This window comes from Pocillopora damicornis, chromosome 7, assembly GCF_964200805.1.
Source record: "Pocillopora damicornis chromosome 7, jaPocDami1.2, whole genome shotgun sequence".
In the NCBI taxonomy this organism is placed as follows: Eukaryota; Metazoa; Cnidaria; class Anthozoa; order Scleractinia; family Pocilloporidae; genus Pocillopora; species Pocillopora damicornis.
In genome coordinates this window covers 1,194,234-1,218,237 of record NC_142676.1, presented here as the reverse complement: position 1 = coordinate 1,218,237, position 24,004 = coordinate 1,194,234, and the positions used below count along the sequence as shown (strand labels likewise).

At 37.1% G+C, this 24,004-nt stretch overlaps 1 protein-coding gene across 8 annotated transcripts; it reads left to right on the top strand.

Moving 5' to 3' along the window:
• The first annotated feature begins 410 nt into the window (after nt 1-410).
• On the top strand, nt 411-23,964 carry LOC113674431 (uncharacterized). 8 transcript variants are annotated; one of them, XM_089211606.1, is made up of 39 exons: nt 423-1,250; nt 2,877-2,998; nt 3,680-3,752; nt 4,268-4,313; nt 5,610-5,682; nt 5,871-6,017; nt 6,370-6,413; nt 6,993-7,140; nt 7,294-7,623; nt 8,005-8,088; nt 8,211-8,254; nt 8,391-8,502; nt 9,188-9,283; nt 9,963-10,000; nt 10,496-10,607; nt 11,186-11,281; nt 11,635-11,679; nt 11,783-11,830; nt 12,401-12,466; nt 12,779-12,874; nt 13,237-13,329; nt 13,756-14,226; nt 14,853-14,933; nt 15,606-15,641; nt 16,207-16,245; nt 16,808-16,903; nt 17,008-17,061; nt 17,762-17,815; nt 18,365-18,452; nt 18,984-19,078; nt 19,666-19,779; nt 19,854-19,910; nt 20,281-20,314; nt 20,415-20,497; nt 20,734-20,802; nt 21,121-21,222; nt 21,512-21,587; nt 21,872-21,978; nt 22,469-23,964. In XM_089211606.1, exons 1-39 carry the CDS (start codon nt 581-583, stop codon nt 22,589-22,591), a joined length of 4,362 nt encoding a protein of 1,453 aa, XP_089067732.1. In that variant the 5' UTR covers nt 423-580; the 3' UTR covers nt 22,592-23,964. The 8 variants fall into 8 exon arrangements, with proteins under 8 accessions (XP_089067735.1, XP_089067738.1, XP_089067737.1 ...); XM_089211609.1 differs by lacking the exon at nt 9,188-9,283 and having other exon boundaries at nt 411-1,250; XM_089211608.1 differs by lacking the exon at nt 14,853-14,933.
• Nucleotides 23,965-24,004: the final 40 nt, after the last annotated feature.

Sequence of the window (24,004 nt, the reverse complement as noted above, 5' to 3'; positions counted from 1 at the left end):
ACATTTAGTGATATAAGATCTTAGGACGTCATTAAGACGTCATTAAAACGGATTTCCGAAAAGTTCTGCACTACAATCATTGACCCGAGAGACCAGTGCCTGGTAAAAGACGTATTTCCTTTTGCCCTTTCTCTGATTATCAAGTAAGTTTCCCTAACAGAATTAGGGTAGGAATTGATATCAGTATTAAAATATGATATTTTTGACGCCTACACTGCAGAATATTAAGCACCAGGTTCTTATTGTCGGTACTAGCCCAAAAAACCTTTTTTCGAAATCACCTAGAACATTGAAGAATTGCACTTTATTTCCGTAAGATTTAAAACCACATACCACTCTTTTGTCAACACAGCTGATCACTACGTACTTCCGGTGGCGTGCTGAATGTTCATTGGCTAGAACCCTTTCACGTGTCAGTCAATACTGGACGCATGCTCCATGTTTGGGATTGAACTTCCCTTAAATTTGTTGTACAGTATTCGCGAAGTCTGATCACTTTTTTCCGTGAGGGACGTATTAGCTTAGAGCTAACGCTAAGCTTCTTCTTCTGTTTTTTTTTCAAGGCTCTTTGAGCGTTAAGATGCAGCCTCTCGATCATATAACTTTGGCTATCATTGCAGTTGTTGTAGCAATCGTGCTTTCTGCACTTCTTTTACTACTCTTTGCAACTCGCGAGGAGCGATATGAGGATGTTCTCGCAGCTCAGCGCTCTGAACAAGAGGCTTACATGGCTCGCACTGCGTCTACAAAGCCCGTGAAACAGCGGAAGAAGTTTGGAAAAGGAAAGAAAAAGTATTCAGATGATGGAGAAGGACAGGAGGAGGTTTCATCTCTCCAAGTGGAGGAAACGATCGAATCGAATGTGGAGATATCGAGATCAAGTAACCTTGATACTATGCCCGATGATGAATTCCTTCCCGATCGTCCTGAAGAAAAGATTCCCGCAACCGAAGAGAAGCCTGGCTCTGGAACTGCAAAAGACCGGCAAGGGAAAAAGAAGGCGAAGAAAGCTGGAGTAAAAGAAGACACGAGTTCCGTGACCGAGCGACATGTAATTCTCGACAAACCACGTGAGGTGGCTGAAGAAATGGTCTTCGAAGTTGTTGATTCTACAATCGAAAGCGAACCTGATAAACCCGAGGATTTCGAAAATGAGCAGCCGAAACCCCTGAACAGCAGTGAAACAGCAGCTCCCGCGAAGAAGTCTAAAAGCAAACCCAAAACAACAAAAGATAGGGACCCCATTCAAGGTGAGCAGAAATTTTAGTGAGATATCGTACTATATTTCCTCCTGGTCAAAATTATTTGCGCTACTTTCCAAAAGCTTGCTCTGGTTTGGGGAAGAAATACAACAAAGAATGAAATAATTACATCTGCTTAAATAAAATTCGTGCCGTCCTGACAGTGGAACATAAAGACCTTTGTAATCGACCAATAGTCTGAATTTAAATCAAAGTTGTACACTTCAGCGGGATGAAAGTCAACGTGGCAAATAGAGAAAATTGTAGTACAACATTCTTTTTCAATGGATCTTAATTGAATGCATTTGGTTAAATAAACCAAGATCGCTTACAGTGGCTTGGAAAAGTTAATGGATCGCTCGTAAGAAATGGAAAATGGAAGGAAAATGTTTCTTGAATAGCTATTATATTTGAATGTTGTTTAAATTATTCAATCAAATCGTTGTAATGTTTTTCCTGTGTTATGCTGTGCTGATATGTTGTAGTGGTGCGGAGTCTGTTTACATGTTTATTTCTGAAAAAAGAAAATTTTCTTTCATTTTCATTGAACGACGTTTCAAAGTAAGCGTGACAGAACATCATTTTCTCGGACACGTAGGGTTTTGTACTGGCCAAATTTAAATACCTCATGACTTGTTCAATTTCGTGTTTCTTTCTTAGTCGAAATTTTAGTTCCACATAATCATGCATAAGAACGCGCCAAATTACATTTTATGTACCCATTTTTTCCCCACAAATATTCTGTCTGGATCTTAGAATTTGGTTATAAATTCACTTTAACGAAATTACTCTCAATAGAATGAAAATAGACGTTGGTTTACATAGTATTTTGAGAACTGAAAGTGTTTTATTGATTTACATATAGACGAAAGGTATTCAATGAATTATGATTCGTCTGGCGGTTGTAAATACGACTCAATATAAAACTTCTCCTAATGCCTTCTCATTACTACATGTAAACACAAAACAAAATTTAAATTTTATTGTTTCACCAAAAACTGCACAGCTCATGAGATACTGATTTTTAGCCTTTTTGTTAAGTTTTGGAATTTATGCTCTAATTTAAATTTCCTAATGACATAAGACCACCAATTGCTACCCTGACACCCTCTAATCAATTCATAATAAATAGTTGGTCGTATTTTTGGTTTCTTTTAGGAAACCAAAAATATTCGACATTCTTGAGTGGGTTGTTTATTTTGTTGAAAAACAGGATGTAAGGCCAATGTTTTTTTCTTTTTGTGACAAACCGGACCACCTTAGTAGTTTGAGTGAATTTTGATAACTCCAATGTGGTAGCTGCAAGATTTCTCTGTATCTCAGTTGTTATTGTATTTTGATTTAGTAGGTATCATGCATTTTGTGATTTGATGGACTACAAGTGCTATGACTGCGACAATGACTTCAGCCCTAAACAATAATCCTTTTGAGGACCTCTTGACCAGTTATAAATAGTGAAAATTTACATGTTAAAACTTTTGAGGTCATCTTAGTTTGTAATGTGTGGTTGGTTAAAAGTAAACTAGCCTTTACTATTATATAAATTTTAAAACTTGTAGTTTGTTGAAACAGAGTAGATTTGTTGACAAGTTTATATCAGATTTTCTAATTTATTTGTCTTTTCTCCTCATTTAGGTGAGGTGAGTACTAAACGCCTCATGGAAATGGTGACAGCTTCAAACCTGAACTCAACTGAAATTCAATCTCTGATTGATGTTCTGCTCAACAAGCAAGGAGAAAATAGTCAGTGGAAGAAGGTAGGGAAGTTAGCAATTATGCCTCCAACAACTAATGGCAGGCAGCCCCAGTAGCTCCCTTCCCTCTTTCAATACTGTAAGATCGCATAAAACAAAGTGTGCTATTGTAAAGAGGGAGAAGTGGTGAAGATAAGGGTATCAGGAGTAAATTTAGCCTGCTATTGCTGTCTCTATGGTTGTATTTTAATAGTGGAGCTCACAGAGGGTAGCCCATAATTATACAAAATAGTAGTAACCCATCAAGCCAAAAATATTTGGATGTACGACCATACAAGGTGCTACTTTTAACATGCGTGGTCAACTGTACCGCAGGCACATCAACACCACGGCTTTGTTCAGTAGTCCAGTGGTCAGAGCACTGGGCTCCGAGTCAGACAACCCAGGTACTAGTCCTGGCTGGGGCAAGGTGTTGAGACGTGTGGGAAAAAAAAAATGCAAGCTCTGCTTTTAGGCTTGGCTAAATCTATATATTAATTTTGTTGGTGATTGTAGGCTACAACCTTAGGTCACAAGGTGAAAGTTACTTTATAACCCAAAACAGATGCATCAGTTTTCTTAAGTATGACAGTGATAGATAATTCAGTTTTGATTTTCTGAACCAGCATTTAGATTTGAATATGAATTATTATTGTGTATATTTCTATGTATTTTCTAATGTAACGGTGATCTTTTTCTTAATAGTCATCTTCCAAAGGTGATACATTGGAGTTGTTGAAGAAACAGCTTCAGGAAAAAGAGACCCAGATTTCAGAAGGTGTGTAAGATCTGAAGTCATTTAATTATACAGGTGTTTAGCATAATCCATCCTGGAAAATTTAGAACTTCTGGAGTTCTTTTTAAGGAATGAAATCAGTATTTAAAGGATTTCAGTCAGTCATATTCCCATTCTCTTAGCTACAGATGCCTTCATAATGTAGTTCTGTGGTTATACGCATGGGATAGAAAGATAGATCTGATTTTCAGTTTGGAAGCCAGAATGCTTCTATGAACTTCCAATTACTGATAACTCAGACACTCTTCAATGGGTTTGCTTAACAGTTTCTCTATCAGCAAAAGTATTTGTGAGCATCAGTTTTTTAACATATTTTGTACTGACCTGAAGTTAACCAATTTTGAACTTCCTATAAAAGTCGAGCAGGGTAGTGAGCTGGTGTATTAAATGCTGCACATGAAGGTGATTCCTTCCAAAAGTTGAAATGTTGTCCTTCATAAAACCACAATGTATTCCTAAAGTTACAAACTAAGAGATGTCATCCTTTTATTTTTTAGAGCGTCAACAATCTCAGAATGCTGCTAATAAGCTAAGGGAGTTGAGGTAAGGACAACGTTCAGACCTGTTCAAGTTCAATATTGGGATTTTTAAACTCCCTGTAGCTGGTACTCTTCTTAGCCAATAGCACTGATACCTATACATACCTGTATTTTGTAATTTATACCAGAAGTGTATATGCTATTGATAGTAAGGCCTAGTGAAGGGTTAAAATGGCAAGAGACACAATTTTGAAACATAGCAGTACAGAACTTTCTATGATCATCGCAGTAAATTTTCCAATTTAAGCAATTTACTGCGATGATCACATTTCCACTTTCATCTACAACCGCAGTACAAATATGAATTATTTCATACAAACTCCACATCATTTCACTGCACGGGAAGATATGAACTCAATAAATTGACCTCGCTCCCAATGTGTGGCTTCATAGCTCAGTTGGTAGAGCATCGCACCGGTATCGCGGAGGTCACGGGTTCGAATCCCGTTGAAGCCCTGATTTTTTTCAGGCTTCTTCTTTCCAATTGCTTAAATTGGAAAATTTACTGCGATGATCACATTTCCACTTTCATCTACAACCGCAGTACAAATATGAATTATTTCATACAAACTCCACATCATTTCACTGCACGGGAAGATATGAACTCAATAAATTGACCTCGCTCCCAATGTGTGGCTTCATAGCTCAGTTGGTAGAGCATCGCACCGGTATCGCGGAGGTCACGGGTTCAAATCCCGTTGAAGCCCTGATTTTTTTTCAGGCTTCTTCTTTCCTATTGCTTAAATTGGAAAATTTACTGCGATGATCACATTTCCACTTTCATCTACAACCGCAGTACAAATATGAATTATTTCATACAAACTCCACAACAGAACTTTCTAATTGGCCAACAAGAATAAGTATGCAACATTGAAATTTTACAACAATGTAAGAAGTACCCAAAGAAACAGAAATTGAGCATATCATTGAGACAGAGTGATAGGAATGGGTTTGATTTTTTCATTGTAATTGTTATTGAAGTGCATGTGCTTTTGGGGTAATCTCTGAAAAACCTATTGCCAACAGACCCCAATTATTTCAAGACACTCTTACATAAGAAGTAAGCCACTAAATTATTACTGTAAATTTATCTTGGGGGATGACCACACATTTTGGCCTTCTTAGGGTGCTTATAATTTAATGTCCACGGCATGGGCTTTTGTCTTTTGTTTAGAAGGTTTGTAAGGTCTGTAAGAAATTGGAACAAATGAATAGATTCGTAGTCTGACAGACTAGTTGGCCAAGAAACTTTGAACTGCAGTTATTTATGGTATGATAATGTATTTTTTTTCCCTCCAAGGGATGAACTACAACAAGAAAAGCAAAAACTGAAGAATCAACAAACTAATGCAACAAGTAAAATCAATGCTCAGGTAAGTTGAAATGCTCAACTGCCACTGATATGGATTAAAACAGTAAATCATGCGAAACTTTTTAAGACTGCTGCAATGCTGCCTGTCAGAGTAATGCTTTCTTTCCTCCTCACACAATACCACAGCAGGGTGAGCTAATTTAGTTAATCATGCAGACATGTTGTGACTAAAACAATCTCTCCTTACAGACCAAAGAGATCCAAGCTCTCCAAGCTCGCATGCAGGCTTCTCATGATAGCCATGCATTGGAGGTGCAAACTTTGCAAAGTCAGTTGCGCCAGCTGCAGGATGTGGTGGCATCTTCATCTGTGGGTAATGTTCAACGCCTTCAAGAGGTAAAGATGTCTTTTATTTCTTTCTTCTACCCATCAGCTTTTAAAGCCATTTCCCTTTGTAAGTGATATTCTATTCTCTCAGGCATAACCTCACCTCCCCTTCATTATTCAGTACCATGGTCTACTTAGATTATTTGTTACAAATTCACTCTATCTATCTCGCTCTCTCCACTATTTACTAGAACTTAGTCTCTCCACCTTCACTTTGTTTTGTCTCCCTTCCCCACCCCACTATACACCTTTTTCTCCCACCCTCCCCTGTCCTATTCTTCCACCTGTTGTCACCCCTCTCTTACCCCTAGCAAATTATGTATTATCCTTAGATGACTTTTTTACATTATTGTAAAAATAGGAAAATGCTCAGCTGAAGAATGCATCCATGAGAGCAACACAACTGTAAGTAAATCAAGTTCTGTTCAAGTTTAAATGTAATAAATTGAATCGAAGAGTACATTTTTGCAGCAAATGTCTCTGTTTGGTCATGCACCTGTTTGATATTCATCTTTTTTGCTCTTCCACTCACTTGATCTTTCTATCCATTCTCTTTACTGTCCTATGGTTTTGTTTTAGAGTATTTGTTGTTTAACAAAACAGAATATTCTACTTGATATTCTTCTTTCTTCTCATCACCAAAGATTGTATTGATGTTGTAAAGCCCCCCTATTGATGTTGTAAAGCCCCCCTTTACCCCTTTATTCACTCCTGGGTGTCAAAGGCATAAATGAAATGTGGGTGCATTTTGTTATTGGAAGGTGTAGTGGCCTGGGTTAGTGAATGGGACCTCCACTTTGGGTTGGGTTCTTGTTCTGGCCAGTTCATGGTGTGTGTTCTTGGCCCAGTCAAGTTGCTCTCACAATGCCTCTTTCAACCAAAAACAGGGACTAGGTGGGGGAGGGGGGTTAACCAATACTCTTAGTCACTTCATCATAATGAAACTAGACTGACTTCATCTTTGTCTTCTATATTTGGTTTTAGAACTGCAGATAAAGAATCTCTTACCACAGAGCTGACGAAACTACAGCAAACATACCGTCATGTTAAGGGAGAACTTACTGCCAAAGTTGATCAATTATCAAAGAGTGAAGAGCAAGTTCGGCAGTTGACAATTCATCAGAGCAGTGTGGTAAGAAATTGGAGAACTTTTTAATGTATCACTAATAGATGTATTTGTTTGGGTTTTATTGAGAGTGATGTGTTAAATTTGCTTCAGTCCAACCAATTTTGTTTTCCTCTGTTGGATATCACTTAGCAGTGGGTGATGTATTTTCTTTCACAGAAAGAGGCAGAGAATGTGTTATCAAAGCGACTGGCTGAAGTGAATGAAGAGCTTCATAAGTCTCAGGCTAGAAACACTACATTGCAGAAAGATCTGAACTCAACAGCACAAGCTCTCAGAGCTGAAGAAGCCAAAACATCTGATTTGAAGAAGCGCATGAGTGACCTTTCAGCTGCTGACTCAAACCAAGCAGATGCTCTGAACTCCTTGACAGCCAAACTTCAGGAAGCAACAGCAAGGGTTTCTGAGCTGGAAAAAATATGTTCTGATGTAGAAGTTCAGTTGAAGAAATCACAAGAAACCCAAACACTAAAAGAGAAAGAGATACAAGTAAGTTGAGACTCAGAGGAAAATATTTGCCTGGTTTGGCAAAACAAAAATTTGGATTATATGCTCAGACCCTAATTGCCTGTACTTTTAGACTTGTTTAGTAAAGTTACAGTTTTTTTGGTAACATGTTTGGGTCAATAATATCTGCATTTCCTGGAAGAGTTTGGATTTTGGGGGGGGGGGGGTTGCCTTGTGTTCGTATTATAGTTATTCATCACGGTGGGTTGCAGCAATATGTCTAAGTTTCTCAGTGGCTTGTAGTTCAAGTTCCAGTCAGTGATTGACAAGGCTTTTTTAGTGGACTTAATTGACAAGACTAGTTTATACTCCCCTGAAATTAAAAGACAAAGGAATCTAATGGTTTTGTATTTTACAATAAAGGTACTTCAGGAGGAACTTAAATTGGCAAAGGAGAGTGTGCAGACTTCTGTTGCAAATCATGTGAACAGTGCAGCTCCTGCTGAGGTAAACAAACTTGCTACTTCAGATTTCAGTGAACTAGTTTTAGTTCCTTATATGAAATTGTTCTTCATGTGATCCAGCCTTTGTGTAGTGATGCTGTAATTATGATTTGATTCATGTTTTAGAATGGCAAAGAACCTAATGTGTCTGCAAAGATCCAGGAAGATGCGTAAGTGTAAATCAGATATTTTGTGTATTGAATACTCCAGGTTTTTAGTGAATGGTTGTAAGGGTTTTTGTGGTGCATAATTTGTTTGTATTGTTGTATTGGTGTAAGTCAGCAATTTTTTTTTAATGAAATGTAGGCTAAAGGTCAAGGAGGATGTCATCGCTGAACTCCATGGCAATGTGATCAAGAAAGATGAAGAAATTGCCAGTCTCAAGAGCCTCTTAGATGAACAAAAGAACAAAAATAATGTAAGTTAAAATGGTGCAGTAGATGTAGTGGTGATCCCCAGATTGTGACCATCTTTGGTCAGTCTTTTAGTGCAGAACAGATCACCAAAACCATCAAAGGAAGTCTTACCAAAAGCTGATTAAATATCTGTATTCTCCATACTGTTCTCTATACATTTCCTTTGGTACTGACTAGGAGAATTTTTTTAACAATTAAAGCTTCTTAGGTTGGTGATCTTTTCTTTATTCTTTTATGATCTCAGTGAATGATTCAGTAGTACTGCTGTAAGGGAAAATTAGATGATGGTCACTCCAAGGGTTTTAAGGGTTGAAATTTAAAAACAAAATGAAGATACAGACACATAAGACCAAAACAGTTTCCTAAGAATCCTTGTTAGGAACTTACAATATCCCTTACAATGGTGTGTTATATTTGCTCAAGTATTTTGACCATGATTATTTTTGTTAGGCTGTGTTTTTAATTGTCTTTTCAACTATGATTTGTTTCACTCATCCTGCATCTGGTATTCTTGATCCTTTTACATCTCATCTCCAGATTCTCCACTCTTACTTTGGAAGACCCATAAAAGACCCATAAGGAGAATTTAGATCTTAATCCTGGGATTAGAAGGGCATACCCAAAGAGACTTGTTTCACTGCTGCTTAACCTTTTTTTGATACAATTGAGTATTCTTTTGTAACTCAGGAGCTTCGAAAGAAGAACTGGAAGGCTATGGAAGCCGTAAATGATGCCGAGAAAAATGCTCAGGCGCAAATTAATAAGGCTCTTGAGGCAGCCAAGGTACCAAGACCTTCTGCCAAACACTTATTAACAATATTAACAACTTCTTCTTGATTCACAACATGTTTACAACATTCTACCATCCAGTCATAAACAGATCTCAACAACAATCTTGTGCACGTGGTAATAATTATCTCTCAACTTAATCATTAACTTAACAGTGTCATACTGTCCTTCTCTATTCAAAGTGGAAGATCAGACCGTTTTGGATTATCACAATAGCATCACGTCAAAAGCAAGGCCTAGCTTTGTGTCTTCCCTTTAGTATTGCCATAGATCTGGCACTTTAAATGGAATACTTCACTCTGGTCTCATTCCAACTATTATTATTCCAGAGTCGTGATAAAATGTCAGGGGAAGCCTGTCTAAGGTGTCAGGTTTGCATGTGATGCATAGGCTCACATTTTCTCCTTTCTCTCTCTTCCTGTTCGTGTTTGTGAAAATCTATGTAAAAGTTCAATCTTAAGATTTTCTCCCATCAATTTCTGGATATGTGTGCACAAGTTTCTTTACTTTTTGAAATCCTTTATGTCTGCATGATGCACTGCTCTTTTTCCTCTTTATGTTGCTGGAATAGTGTTGTGTGATTCATTAAAATGCAAACACTAAACAATGTTAGTAACTAGTGTTGGTAGGGTTAATTCTGGTAAACATTTCCTGATGTTTGTTTTGTTTATAGGCTGCAAATGATGCTGTGGCTAATGGACAGAGTGATGTGTAAGTGATTACATGTACCGTCTTATTGAAGCTGCTGTGATGATCTTAAACACCAGGGAGAGATGGAAAGATTGGATAGAAAGAGAATGATTGCCTAAGTTTGTTGAATGGAAACTTTTAGAGATCACAGCAAGACACCAGAATGGTTTCCAGTAGCAAATAGAATCACTGCGCTCTGGAAAGAAATTTTTTTCCTTGCATAAATTCAAAGAAGTTTGAATTTGTACATTTGATAGTAGCATGAAAATGAGGAACATTTTTTTAGAAACAATACTCATGGAAGGGTTTGCTGCAGGGAACAAATACAGCGGTTTGTCACTCTGTTTGTCCCAACCTTAATGAGTATGTTGAACAGAACATTGTAAAATGTTTTGATTCCTGGTGAAAGTTGCTTCATGATGCCATACACATTCAGTTTTGCTGTCCAAGTTACTGATAGTTTACTTGCATCAGCTCCTTTTGAACTTAATGATAAAGTTTCTTCTTTAATTTCAGTGTGAAGGAAAGAGATGATGCAATAACAAAACTCAAGGAAGAGCTCAAGGAGAAAAAGGAAGATTGTAGCAAACTGGAAAATGCTGTACAACAACACAAGGATAAGAATAATGTAAGTATGGATGGAAAAAGATTTTATCGTGTTCAGTTCTCACCAGTTCTGTTATAAAGCCTTATTATAAAATAATTCAAATAGTATACGCACTCTGATTGGCCATAAAACCATTTTACATGAGCGTATGTAAACACGGTTTTCGTTCCTCTATAAGCTGGAAACCACTCTGCTTTGCGTCATGGTTTCCTATGCTTATCTCGTGTTCTTCCAACCTCCCGCGTGTTTACATCAGGCTATGTAAACATGGAAACCATTTTACATTTCTTCAATCAAAAATACCAAGCAGTGCCAGAAAAGTAGTATGTCACGTGCTGTGTTTGGTTGTTAAACATTGTACAGCCAGGGATGTGTGCAGTTTATTCATTGTGAGCAATTGTGTGTTTGAGTCTTGAATAAGAAAATATTTAAACCTATAAACCATGTTTTTTATATACAGAGATGATACAGGTTTTGTTTTAGCATAGAACTGAACTGATTCTCTACTACTGATAACATTTGTGTGAATGAGACGACTCTCGTGTCCCTTTCACATAAGTGAATGCTTTACTCCTTCATTTCTCTTTTGGGGTATATAGGAATTACGTGAAAAGAACTGGAAGGCAATGGATGCATTGTCAGAAATGGAAAAAAGTGTAAACAGTAAAATCAAGAGTGCTGTACAAAGTGTCAAGGTATGATCACCTGAAACTATTGTATCACCTGGCAACGCTGACATACACAAGGAAAAAAATAGCTACTCCTTTTTCAGCTGACAGGGGCCAAAGCCATGATCTACTGAATAAAATGTATTGAGAGATTCATTTTATGGTTGGTTTTTTGGGGTTTTTCTTTGGGTTTTTCTTTTTTCTTTTTTTTTTTTTTTTTTGGGAACAATGTCTGGGTTCATGGTGACTTTGAGAGGTGTTACACAAAGGAAAATAAAAATCTTATGGCAATTGGTTTTTTTTTTGGTAATTTTGAAAATCTTGCTTTAATGTCAGTGCAAATCTTACAACAGGAAACTAACTGTGGTTGTTGTTGATAGGATGAAAACAAGACTATTTTGACTGAAGAACAAAATGAGACAAAGGTAATTATATTATCCATTATTGTTGTTTTGTTTTGTTTTGTTTTTTACTAGTGTTTAATTAAACACTTTCAGCCATCTGATAATTCATTTTGAACATTTGTAGGCGGTCCTTTGTAGAGTTCATCCAAATGTCATGGTAGACACCACATTGGTGAGTGAAATATATCCTAAGTACCCAAAAGTAAAATCAATGAACTGTTTTTGCTCACTCTGCTGTATGTTTCTAATTTTTCTTAACCCTTTAACTCCCAGAAGTGACCAACATGAAACTTCTCCCCATAAGATCCCTAAATTATGTAGCAAACAGGTAACGAGAATATTCAAACTAATCAGGTAGAAGTTGTTATCTTGATCTAACACCAAGCTCTCATAACTAATTTACAAGGAAATGTGTAGCAGGTAGAGGGGAGAATTAATAATCAGATCATTGGAGTCAAAGGGTTAAAAGTGTTTTGACTAGTTTGTGAGAACAAATAGAGGTAAGAGTGGTAATAGCATGACATTATCTTCATAGTCTAATGGTGGGCATTTTTCTGTAGGAAAGATACTTTTCTTTTGGCATATCCAGCCTTACAGCTAAACTACATTTGAATAGACAAATCAAAGATTTCTGTCCATGGGAACTCGAAAATGGCAGTCACTGAATAAAGGTTTTTTGCAGTGTTTAACAAGTAATGGTATTAACATGTATATCATATACATTTGTCTTCTTGTCTCTCAGGCATACAAGAAGTGGCTTGGGGAGTTTGAAAAACAAGCATCCAAATCCTCTGGCGATAGTGAAGAGGTTAGTATTAGCTGCCTAAACTGTTGTCACCAGGTGCATCCATGCAGAACTTTCTGGGTCTGAAATTGTAACTGGTTGGCGGCTAATGCAACTGGTGAACAGAATTTTGGTCAGTTTCTAAGCATGCCTTCAAAAAATGTTGTAGCAAATGAAACCAAAAAAGTTGATTTTGGACCCTGGTTCACCTTTAAGTTGGACATTTAAACCTCAAATTTAGGAATTATCTTGAACTTACAAAGGTCAGTTCCCTTACTTTAATGCAGCTGGTATATTTTTGTGTTCCTCTGAGTTTTTTTTTGTTTTTTATCATAGTTGGAAGAGCTTACCAAAAAGTTTGAAGAAGTACAGGCACAGAAAGACACTTTGGTAGCAGAATGTGCTCATTACAAAGTCACACTTCAAGAAACAGTAAGTAATGAATAACCAACTTCAAGATCTAAGATGATCAGATGTCTCAAAAAGACCTGATCTAATAATTTAAAGAACTGTTTGGGTGGGAGGTAAGCATCTTTTAGCTAGTCAACCCTTTAACCCCCAGATCAAATTTGTCTTTCTCCTTACTGTCAACCATACAATTCTTATAATGTTAGGTCAGAGAATTTAGTATTGGATCAACTAATTATCCCCAAATTGATATTTTTCTTTATTCTCATCACTTATCTGGTTAATATTGTATTGATGTTGAAAGGAGAAGTTCTCTCTCAGTCACTTATGGGAGTTAAAGGGTAAAGGAATGGTATTAATTTGGTTTGTGTGCTGTTTTGTCTCAGGAGTCCTTGCTTAGAAAGTTAGAAGACAATGTTGAATCTGAAATGGACAACTGGCAAAAGATTGTAGAACGAACTCAAAGAGAGCTGAAAGAGGTATCCATAAAGATTGGTTATTAAACCTAAGCTATCCATATTTTTGCAACTGTGATGTTTTGTTGAATAAGACGTATCTTGCACAATGGGATTTGTTCGAGGAGGAAAGGCATAGGAGTGAGCTCACTTGCCTTCTGCTGGTGTGGCTGTGGTCAGGGCTCTAAAACTTCATTTCTTTGGATTGAGTTCATTTGTAGTTCTCCTCCTCAAGGGATGACATTTTTCAAGGATCCCTCGCCCTTCTCTCTGTGCATTGAATTACCATTTTAGAATCCCAATTATTCTGAAGGCAATGTGGATCCACTGCTAAATTATCAGTGGTCAGTTCAATAGTAAGCTTGTAATGTTCTCATTGTTAAATGCTAATATGTTAATGCAATGTAAAACATAGAAACTCAGTTTTTATCATGCCATCTTGTGTTGTAGGCCAATGATAGAATATCAACTTTAGAAGGAGATCTTCAAAAGACCACAGGATCAGCTTCTTCTCAGCTGGACACAATAGCATCTTTAGAGCAACATCTCAAGGAGGCCAGGGCTGCTGAGAGTGAAGCAAAGCAACGATTCTCTGAATTACAGGAACAGCTCTCAAAATCTACAGTCTCTGAAGACAGTGACAAAATAAGAAATCTTGAGAAAGAACTTGAAGTGCTAAGAGCACAAGATAGAGAACTTACTGATACAATTTCCAAGCTAGAATCCACAGAAAAAGATCTTATAAAGTGCAAGCAGCAAAGGGAAACTTCAATCAAAGAAATTGCTGAACGTGATAATGAATTGAAAACAGCCAAGGGTGAGCTTGCCAAGGTTCAAAGCTCAGAAGACGAACTAAAGAAGAAAGTGGTATCACTTGAGGAGGCCTTAGCCAAGGCAAATAATGACCTTGGAAAATCACAGGTGTGTTGGCAGTGCTCTGTTTTATTTTGTTTTATACCAGTGCAAAGCCTGCAAATTATACCACTGGAGGGGGGGGGGGGGTGTGTGAATGGGGGAATGGTTGACACATTGTTATTTATTTGGCAGAATTTGTAACATGCTAAAACCTTTTGATTGGAACCTTTTTTTCTAACTAACATTTTTGGTCAAGTGAATGGCAAGTTATTCATCTCCTGAGGAATCATAAATTTTTAAAAATTTACAATTGACAATTTCTTAACTAAGATTTTAAGGACCTCAAGCAAATGTGTATGAACTTAATTAGCCTCAATTAAAATGAACATGTGACAAGCAATGCAACATTTTTACTTTTTTGAAAGCAAGTTAATGTTTCCTCGAAGCAAGTTTATTTATCGTAAGGTTAAATTAAAAGTAAAATTAAGCATTGGATAATAGTTTGAATTAAACCTATAAGAAAGGTTTAGGTTCATGGAAATCAAATGGTAAACAGGTTGCGTAAATTAAATCAAACATTTATGTTCAGGTTATAAAGTAATTCTGAAAATATCACAACAGCATAGTAAAGCTGGCTTTTAAAGGACTCATTAAATGTAATTCTAATTATTAACCAATAAAATCAAATGTAGGAATCACTTGACAGTTTAAACAACAGCCCTGACAAGAAAAAAAGGGGACTGAAAGGAGCATTGAATAAAGTAAAGAACAAGGTTTGTACTGATGGACTGTGGCTTCTCTTACAGCAGGCTTGGGGTCTGGGTTGTGAATGCTGTTCTTTAGATATTTGATGGAAATATAATTATAGCTATCAAATTATTATACATTCTTGAATTCTGCCTATCAAGTTTAAATTACAATAATTTCCCTTTTTGCTGAGTAATTTTTGTAATTCCATTTTTGAACCTTGCATCATTTTGTATTATTTTTATGACTTTGATAAAATATCAAAATGTATTCGCTATGATTGTAAATTGTTTTGGTCCAAAAATGAATTCTTTAAAGAGGATATTTACTTATGAAGTTTGACAGTCACCAGGACCTTGTGTAACTGAGGAAAGATTTGCACAATATTTTTGGAAAGCAATGTATTTTATTACAGTACTTATCAAGAGTAAACTATTTCCATAAGCATGCCATAAAGCATATAAAAATAAATTTAAACTGTGTTTTAAATAAAGCCCAGGAATGTTTATCCTCTCTTTGATAAGAGAAGGTTAATTGTTAGATCCATATTCATAGTTTATATGACAAATTTTGACAAGGAATCTGCAAAGGCATAGTGGTGTTTTCATTTCACAAATGTTTCTCTTCGTTTAAAGTCTCTCTCGGGGGCTGTTGGTGTTGAATTTCATTTTCACGTTATGACAACTATTTTATTACAGAAGGATAAAGAAAAGGATGACGGTAAACTAGAGGAGGTGAGGTGTTAGATTGTCCGCTAAATCTATACAATTGAGTTCTCTAAGTCTTAAAAATATTTGTGGAAGCTTTAATTCTGTAAAACAATATGAAACCTTGCACAGGGACAACAGTTCCGATATTTAGAAAAAAATAACTTCAAGGTCTTTTTTACATGGTCATGGAAAATAGTTTTTGTCTGAATTATCTGAAAAGGGGAAGCTCGTGCGTCAAAAGCAGTGTCCACGGTAACATGCTTTTTATTCTGTGGGGGATTGAAAAAGCATTGTCTTGTTGTGTTCTTCTTCCTTCTGTTCTGTACACTGAACCCTTATAAAGTGTGTCCATTCTAATGAAACCTCTATGGCCGAATCTCTGTATAGAACAATTTTCCTTTCTGTAGTTTCCAAAGTAAAAATGTAACCGTCTTTTGTCACTCGTGTTTGTGGAAGTATTAAATGCTTTATAAGTTTTGTTTTGTCTTCATTTTGAAGAAAGGGTTTGTGAGCCTGTGTGAGTTGTTTTGGTTCTTTATGAAGGAACAGAAACTTAAATTGGTTTTCTTACTCTGTCCGTTTTCATCAGGCTGAACGAAGGATATCTGAACAGCGAGCAGAGATTGATGTGAGTACCGAGTTGTACATCAGCACATATTGATAAACGCAATTTCAGTATAGAACAGTAGACACTACCACATGGCTGGGAGATTGGGTAGCATACTTATTGGTGTGCTGGCCTCTTAATTGACTCTGAAGAGTGCTCCTCTCTACCCGATAGATGGACCAGGTACTAGCAAAATCTTTGAGAAATCTGACGGAAAGCTGGGGGTGGGGATCCTTCTACGTACTGTCATTCCCACCCAGGGGAGAGTAGCAGCGCTCCCAGACACTCTGTGTTACTGAAACAGAGAAGAGCTTTTGAAAGTGCGAGTCTCGATGCTCTTAAGCTGACTTAGCTTATGTGTCTTCTGGGAGTAAACGTTACAAACACCACCGGTAATTCCACCAAAGCGCAACGTTATTTAAGTCTATTGTTGCAAGGTTATTGTAATATATTTCAAGTTTATTTTTAGTTAAGGATATTGAGTTGTTTGTTGAATATTAAAATTGAGCTTTGGGAATTGTTTGGTTTTTATTTTTAGTATCTTATGCTTAGTTAACGACATGGTTGTCATGTTTTTTCGAAGGATCTCAAGAATTCTAAACAAGAATTGGAAAAGCAGCACAAAGCGTTAGAAGTTGAATACAAAGAGTTGAAGAGACTTTCAATTTCTGTTGAAAGCGTTAGTATTTTCCACTTCGTTGGAGATTTTAGCCTTTAAAATGTGCTTATCAACAATTTTGTGTGTAACTGCAGGGTCTGAAATAGTTTGCTTTGTTTTTCCAGGAACTGGCTACATCGCAACAGATAGAAAAAGATATTTCAGAAGCAATGAGTGAGGTATGTTCCCTGTTTTCAGCTTATATTATTTTATGTAGGACGACTTTTATCGGTTTCATTTTGGGGCACTAACTTATTGCAACTGATACACACAAGTAATAAACGCGACGGGAAAGTTTATGGCGATAATTTTTAAATTGTAACAGTATTAATTCTAATACTAAGACAATTAAGCTTTTAATATAAATTTAACTAGAAGTGATGGACAGTTTTATCAAAAGTTTTTAATATTTTAGCTAACTACCTTTTTGATAAAGACCCTTATTAAGATGCTTTGTAATGATTTTGATATACAAGTCAGATGAAAATTCAAGTAAGGACATAGTTGATGTTGAAAAACTTCGGCAGCGCTGTAATAAATTGACGAAGATAATGGAATATGATCGTAAACGCAAAGCAGTGATTTGTTTTCGTAAATCCTTAAAAGTAATTATAATTTTTATAGGCCTCAACCTATGTCGCACGCTTGCGTACGCATAAACTTTTTATTTTCTTTTTGCAAAATTTTGTAAATTTAATTCAAGAGATACATGCATCAACGTTTTAAGACGGAAGGGCAGTCAACATGTGACTTTTTCTTTGCCAAACGGAGTCGACTAGATCCGGATGATTATCGCTCGTTATGCAAAACCTCTTTTTTCGTCGAGATAAATATGATATCATAATAACGCATACGTCACGTTGCTTTCATGTTTAACAGACAGCTATAAGCCCCGTCAAGCCCCGCCCTGCCCCCAGTGACAACTCACTCAAAGTAAGTACCGCCTCGTGCCCAAAGGGAGCATGCGCAGTCAAACATGCGCAGTCGAACGAGCGCACAGTATACAGATACAAATCTAACATGTTAATCAGCTGAAATTCGGTGCAAACTGACATGTTTTCTTTTCTAACTCATATGAATTTTTAACTTATCGTGGCCCCAATGTAATTATAAAGTTTAGAAAGAATTGCTCTAACTGTGATCCTAGATAACGAAAAAACGTTCTTCTTTTCTTCTTTAAAGAGATCATTGAGGAGGAATGTATTTTCAGTTGAACCCTCAGTTTTGTTGCACAGTAGTTTTAATTTTCCTTAGTAACATAATTGAATTGTCAGGGCAATTTGCACTGAATTTTAGCTATAACACGAGTATATTTACACCATTGTCAAAAGTGGTCTTAGTGTGTTCTTTTAGGAGTGAAGAAGCTTGCCTTCGACACTGAATAATTCTCCTGCGCCTCAGGAAAACAGACATAAAGACAGTTTGTTTTTTCGTGATTTTATTATTGTCTTTATTCTTTTCTTTTCTCGTTTTCTCCTTCAGCCCCAGTTCCGTGGGACATTGAAACCAGTAGATAACTTCGATGCCTTAAAAGACGCAGAAGCTTTGAGGAAAGCCATGCAGGGCTCTGGTGAGGGACATGGCTTACGTATAAAAATATACAAAAATATATTTCAAAAAACCTTTTTTTTCAAAATCGCGGTTGAGACTTTACTAGTAGTTATTGAAACATCCTGTAGTTGACAATCCTGTAGAGAGAGAGAGGGGGGAGAGAGGAGGGAGAGAGGGGGGGGAGAGAGGAGCGTGAAGGGGGAAACAGCCGTTAAGGTAGCTACATAGGAGGACAGGAATATCTTTTGTCGCAAGGTCACCATGGCAACTTTGCTGCAGCCTTCTCTTAAGCACCCCTGCCAACAGAACACCAATAACTTGAAGTTTTCAGGAGGCGTCTGGACAACTATGTTTCTTGTCGCTTTTACAATTGTTTTTCCTTGAGATCGATTTTTAATTTATTTTTTGCGCCACCAGGAGAAATTTTTTTTGTTGGTAAAGTTGCCTGGGTAATGCTAGTTTATCTTCCAAAGATTTTGTGACTCAGTTGAAATCATGTGTGTCACGCATTCCTTCCCTCTTTTCCTCACGTTATGTGTTCAATCAACAGGAAGTGACAAAGACGTAATTGTGGCCATTCTTGGAGCTCGGTCAAATAAACAGAGACAAGAGATTGCGGCCAAGTACCAGCAGAAGTACAACAAGGTAAATGTTAAAAGCGATCACAGCAAGAGGTTGATAAAACAGCTCTAAACAAATCTTTATCTTTTGTTGTCGTTAGCGATAGAATAATATCAAAGCGAAATTTCAAGGCTCTAGATGTGCCACGGATGTGCGAGATCTTTCAGTTTAAATCCAAAAATAAAGCTATAAATTGCTATTCCCAAGCATTCTTCCCATAGTTCGTTGGGGTTCCACTGCATGTCACTTTCAGTATCACTTTTCGGCGGAATTTGATCATTTTGTAATTTTAACCGTTTAACCCCAACGAGTGAGTAGCATGTAATTTCCTCGCATAGTTTCACCCCTGAATATAACATTTAGGTCATGAGAATAAAGGAAATTCGTCAGCAACTGAAGGAGTTCTTGACTGATTGTTGAACAAATTCTCCCTGCTCTTGTCGTAAAAAGGGGCCGAAAACAGTATGGAGAATTTGCATACTTTGTTTGGGTGTAAAGGGTTCAATCATCGTGAGACTCCAGAACAGCCAGAGTTAAAGTTATCCTAAGAAGTTGCCTTGAATCCTTGCTTACGCGTGGTGTCTTCTTTTTCTTCTAAATGTTTTACATAGAACCTCACGGATGACTTGAAATCAGAACTGAGTGGAAAGTTCCAGGATGCAGCAGTCGCTTTGATGGCCGTTCCAGAAAATTACGATGCAGTTTCTCTTCATGACGCCATGTCGGTAAGTCGTGGACCTCTCAGCTGTTTTCCGCTTTATCTGCTCATATTTAATCGTGGTTGGTGTTTGTTTCTTAGGGACTTGGAACTGATGAACAGGTCCTCATAGAAATTTTAAGTTCACGGACTTACGAGGTGAGTGCAGTTTGCTGCAGAAAAAGTTCGTCGTTGTAGTCATGGTTGTTTCAGTGGCGTGAAAATTATTCACTGCTTTCATGGAATCACAAATTACCACGCATGTGTTAACTTTGCATTGTGCGGTGAAACAATTAAGCAGTGAAAAAATTAATTTCCTAAAAGTTGTAAGAAGAATGACTTTTCAGCAAATTACCTTTTGAGACGAATTCTTTTAAGTTTTTGTGCTCAAAATGGTTTCCTTGAGTCCAATTTTGTTTTCTCGTGGTATTAGCCACATTGCTAATCACACAGTTGTGTGTTTTAAAGGAGTTTTAGTTGTTTACGAATCATCAAAAAAGTTAAAGCCTGTGTTATTTTGAATTTACAGGAACTTCAAGTAATGAAGTCAGCATATACGAAAAGTGAGTGGTAGAATGTTTCTATAGCCCCCTCTTCCTCCCTCCCAAATTTTTTTGTGGCCTATTTGTAAACGCTTCCTTCATTGGCCTTTCTCCTCTGTAGTTTATACCGGTAAAGATGTGCTTAAAAAGATCAAAGAAGACACTGCTGGGGAGTTCAGGACAACTCTTATGAACTTGATAGAGGTAACTGCTGTAATGCCATCTGATTGTGATTGGACCAGAATGTATAATTTAAGTTAAAATGCACGTGATCAGTTCGTGATCAGTAACAGACTTGGAAACAGTTCGATAAATAAGTTCACAGTAATAAAAGTTTTGACACTGATAGTGAATTGGTAGATTTAATGATGTCTAGCTTTATCTTAATTGTTAAGCTTTCGTTGTTTGCTCAGCTGTTCTTGATGTATTTTGTCCGACAGAAAAATCGAGATAGCAACGAAAAGGTAAAGGAGGACCTGGCAAAGACGGATGCCAAGAAACTCTTTGAGGTGTGTTTTTGTTTTGATTTATTTTTTTCTTATTTTGTATCATTATCTTTTTATGTATTGACTCATATATCTATTTTATTATTTCTCCATTTTCAAGCGTTCTGTTACATTGATAAAATGACCTTGTTTGGGCGTCGGTTCACTTTGCTCTGTGATTCATCGAGAAAACTCCGGTCCACTTCAAAGCGGATAGCTTCAAAGCGGCGAGCAAATTTCTGTACTGGTCGATCATCAGAAAAAAAATAAGGAACAGAAACAGGGCGTGAATGGTGGCTTGTTGGTACAGTCTTTTAGTTGATTTTTTTTCTTTTTTTTCAGGCAGGGCAAGGCAAAAAGGGAACAGACAAAGCAGTATTTGTCGAAGTCCTTACAAGCAGAAATTATGCACAACTGCGAGCCACCTTAGACGCCTACAAAACTGTAAGTTTCCGTGAGTGATTTAATTAACTGAATCTTTTTCTTTTAAGATCAGAGAGTTACTTCTCGAACCTGAATACTTTGACTGGAAATAGGGGTCAGGTAGTAGTCAATTTCCTTCGTTGAGAATTATTTTGATTCTTCCTTTCTACTTGATCGCTGATCACCTCTTGGAGGCAAAAGGATCATCAAATGGAAATGGGGAAGAAATCTAAGTTTGGAAATCATGGTGTGAAGCAATTGTTTGTTTGATTGTTTTATGCTATCGTAACTGAATGCTCTATGTTGGCAGTTGACCAAAAGTGATCTCATGGATTACATCAACGAGCACCTAAAAGGAGATTTGCAGAATGTCTTCAGGGCGATAGGTAAGTAACATAGAACTCGTATTGTGTACTGTTTTTAATGACGAGTTAACCGCATTTCCGAATATAAATTTTTCGTCCAGTCGATCACTTTTGTAAATATTCCCTTATGTTTCGAGCTAGTTGTAAAAGAGAGTTATTTTACCTCCTCTCTTATTTTTTCAACGGTGCTTCATTTGGATCGATGATGAAGTGAAAACGCTCATTTTTAACATGGCTCTTACACTGTTTACACTTTGTAACCTACTGTGTACGCAAATATTGACCGAGATTGAATTAATTCTCAGTCCGATGCGCTCAGGACGCAGCTCTGTTCTTCGCTGAGGTGTTGGAAAAGGCGCTGGAGAAAGGAAGCAGTAAAAATGTTACACGTGTGCTGGTGACAAGATCAGAAGTAAGTATGAAGTTTCATTAGAGTGTCTAAAACAATCCATGATAAATTAAGTTTTGCTTCACCTGGCTCTTTGTTTGGTGTTGAAAACCCCCATCACCTTTTCAACTAATCAGATGTAAAACGAAAACCAATTGTAGCTTTGTCACCAACGATTTCCTGTTCTTAAGTTCACACGTATTCATATGAGTTCTCATCAGTTCGTTATGTTATTTCCACTGGATTTGATTGGACATGGTGATTAGTTTGTAATGTGTCGTGTTTGGAAAAATTCGAGCTCCGCACGGAGACTCGAACCACACGAATGTGAGGAGTGTTTCAACGTTTTTCTGCATTCAACGATCGAGCTCAGAGGTTCGAAATTAGATTTCTCCTGGGTGACTGGGATTTTTTCCCTTCTTCCTCCTCGTCGTGGCAAACGTGTGAAATATTTTTTCTCTTTCCAATGGAAACGGAAAGAGAATAACTAGAGTTTTCTCCTTTGTCATTTCAGATTGATCTGGCTGATATAAAGACTCGGTACGAAAAGAAGACCGGACAACTTCTGAAAGATGTTGTAGCGAAGAAAATGAAAGGAGACCTCGAGAAAATTCTTCTACAACTTCTGGGCAATTGACGAAAGGGCAAGGGGAATTAAGACGGGTTACACCCGTTGTTCATCTAGCCTTAGTTAAAATTGTCTAACATTTAAATTTGAAAATGGAATTTTGTTGTTCGTTTGGGTTCCTTGTGATGCATCATTGTTACGCACTGCGGTTTCGTCCAATCCTAGCAAGCGCTCGGCCATGTTGAACCGTGAGCATGTCAGGGAGATTGAGACAGGTTTTACAATATTTCTGTGTACGTGTCATTCTAGTGCGAGCAGATTGCAACACAAGGAATCCAATGTAATTCAAACTTCAAAACACGTCTTATCATACAAAATAACAATATTACATCTTGCTCCGGACGAATCTTCGGTGCTCGAAATATTTTTTGAATTTCGCCTCTTACATAAGTTAGGCTTTGTACTAAATTATATATAAAGCAAATTGTCTTTTGGGGCACAACCCCCAAGGAAAAGCGTAGACGTTAATTGTAATGAATTTGACCCCATCTTTAATTGACTAATTACTAAAAAGGCGGATTAGTGGAGAATTAATATAAAATAATCAAACCAGAATTAATTTGCGTTATTTCCTGAGCGTTAAAGTCGCGTATCGTTTGAAATTCAAAAGAAATTTAGACGTTTTATTTTGATTCAATTGTTAGTGTCATGGTAGCTTTAGAAAATTGGTGTGATTGCAGTGAACATTGTTGTTGGTGGCTGCAAAGATCGGGTGATATTTATTCTTCTTTTGCTGTTTTAACAACCAGCTTTGTTGGACAGAAACGGTTTACACTGTGTAGATAGTAAGCACAATTCGAAAACTTGAAAGCCAGTTCTGAAGGGAGTTCCTCTGAGCTGCTGTAGATCCAGTTGAAAATTTTGTAGAGTACTGAATAAAACTTTTGTATTTCTGCCTCACTTAGAAATACTTCACCGAATCGATAGTTACCGTTCCTAGGAATGATCATTGCCTAAATTTTTCCATACAATTTCTAATAAACCCTCCAACAGACAGGCAGCAAGAGGCAAGGCAATTATAAATTGTGGGTTATTGCCCGGATACAACATCAAATAATAAGGAGAAGTTGAAGTTCTTTGAGGACGCAGACGACGCCTCCTGGTGATATGCCATCGTCGCAAGTTTTAGGGATTTCCGAAGTAGACATGAAAACTTCAAGACTGGACGGATTTAAATTGGAGTATTCGTTGTGCTTGTTGAGGGTTTTTTCAAAAGTGGTTCGCGTCTTCCCTTGCTTGATTTAAAACAGACATACTACGCGATGTAGTAAAAATTAACTCGGTGGAGACTAGTAATGTCTCGGAGAGTTTGGTTTGTAGTAGATAAGTTTAAAGTTGTCAAGAAATAAAGCACCAACGGTGAGATTGTGTTGTTAACCTCATCATCACTATGTGTCTTCGCTACGATCAAGGGTGGGGAAG

Excerpts from the sequence above, each read along its gene's own strand:
- LOC113674431 (XM_089211606.1), top strand. The coding sequence starts at position 581 with ATGCAGCCTCTCGATCATATAACTTTGGCTATCATTGCAGTTGTTGTA. Across the intron at positions 7,624-8,004 it reads TAAAAGAGAAAGAGATACAA|GTACTTCAGGAGGAACTTAA; the intron begins GTAAGTTGAGAC and ends TTTACAATAAAG. Across the intron at positions 19,911-20,280 it reads TAAGTTCACGGACTTACGAG|GAACTTCAAGTAATGAAGTC; the intron begins GTGAGTGCAGTT and ends TTGAATTTACAG.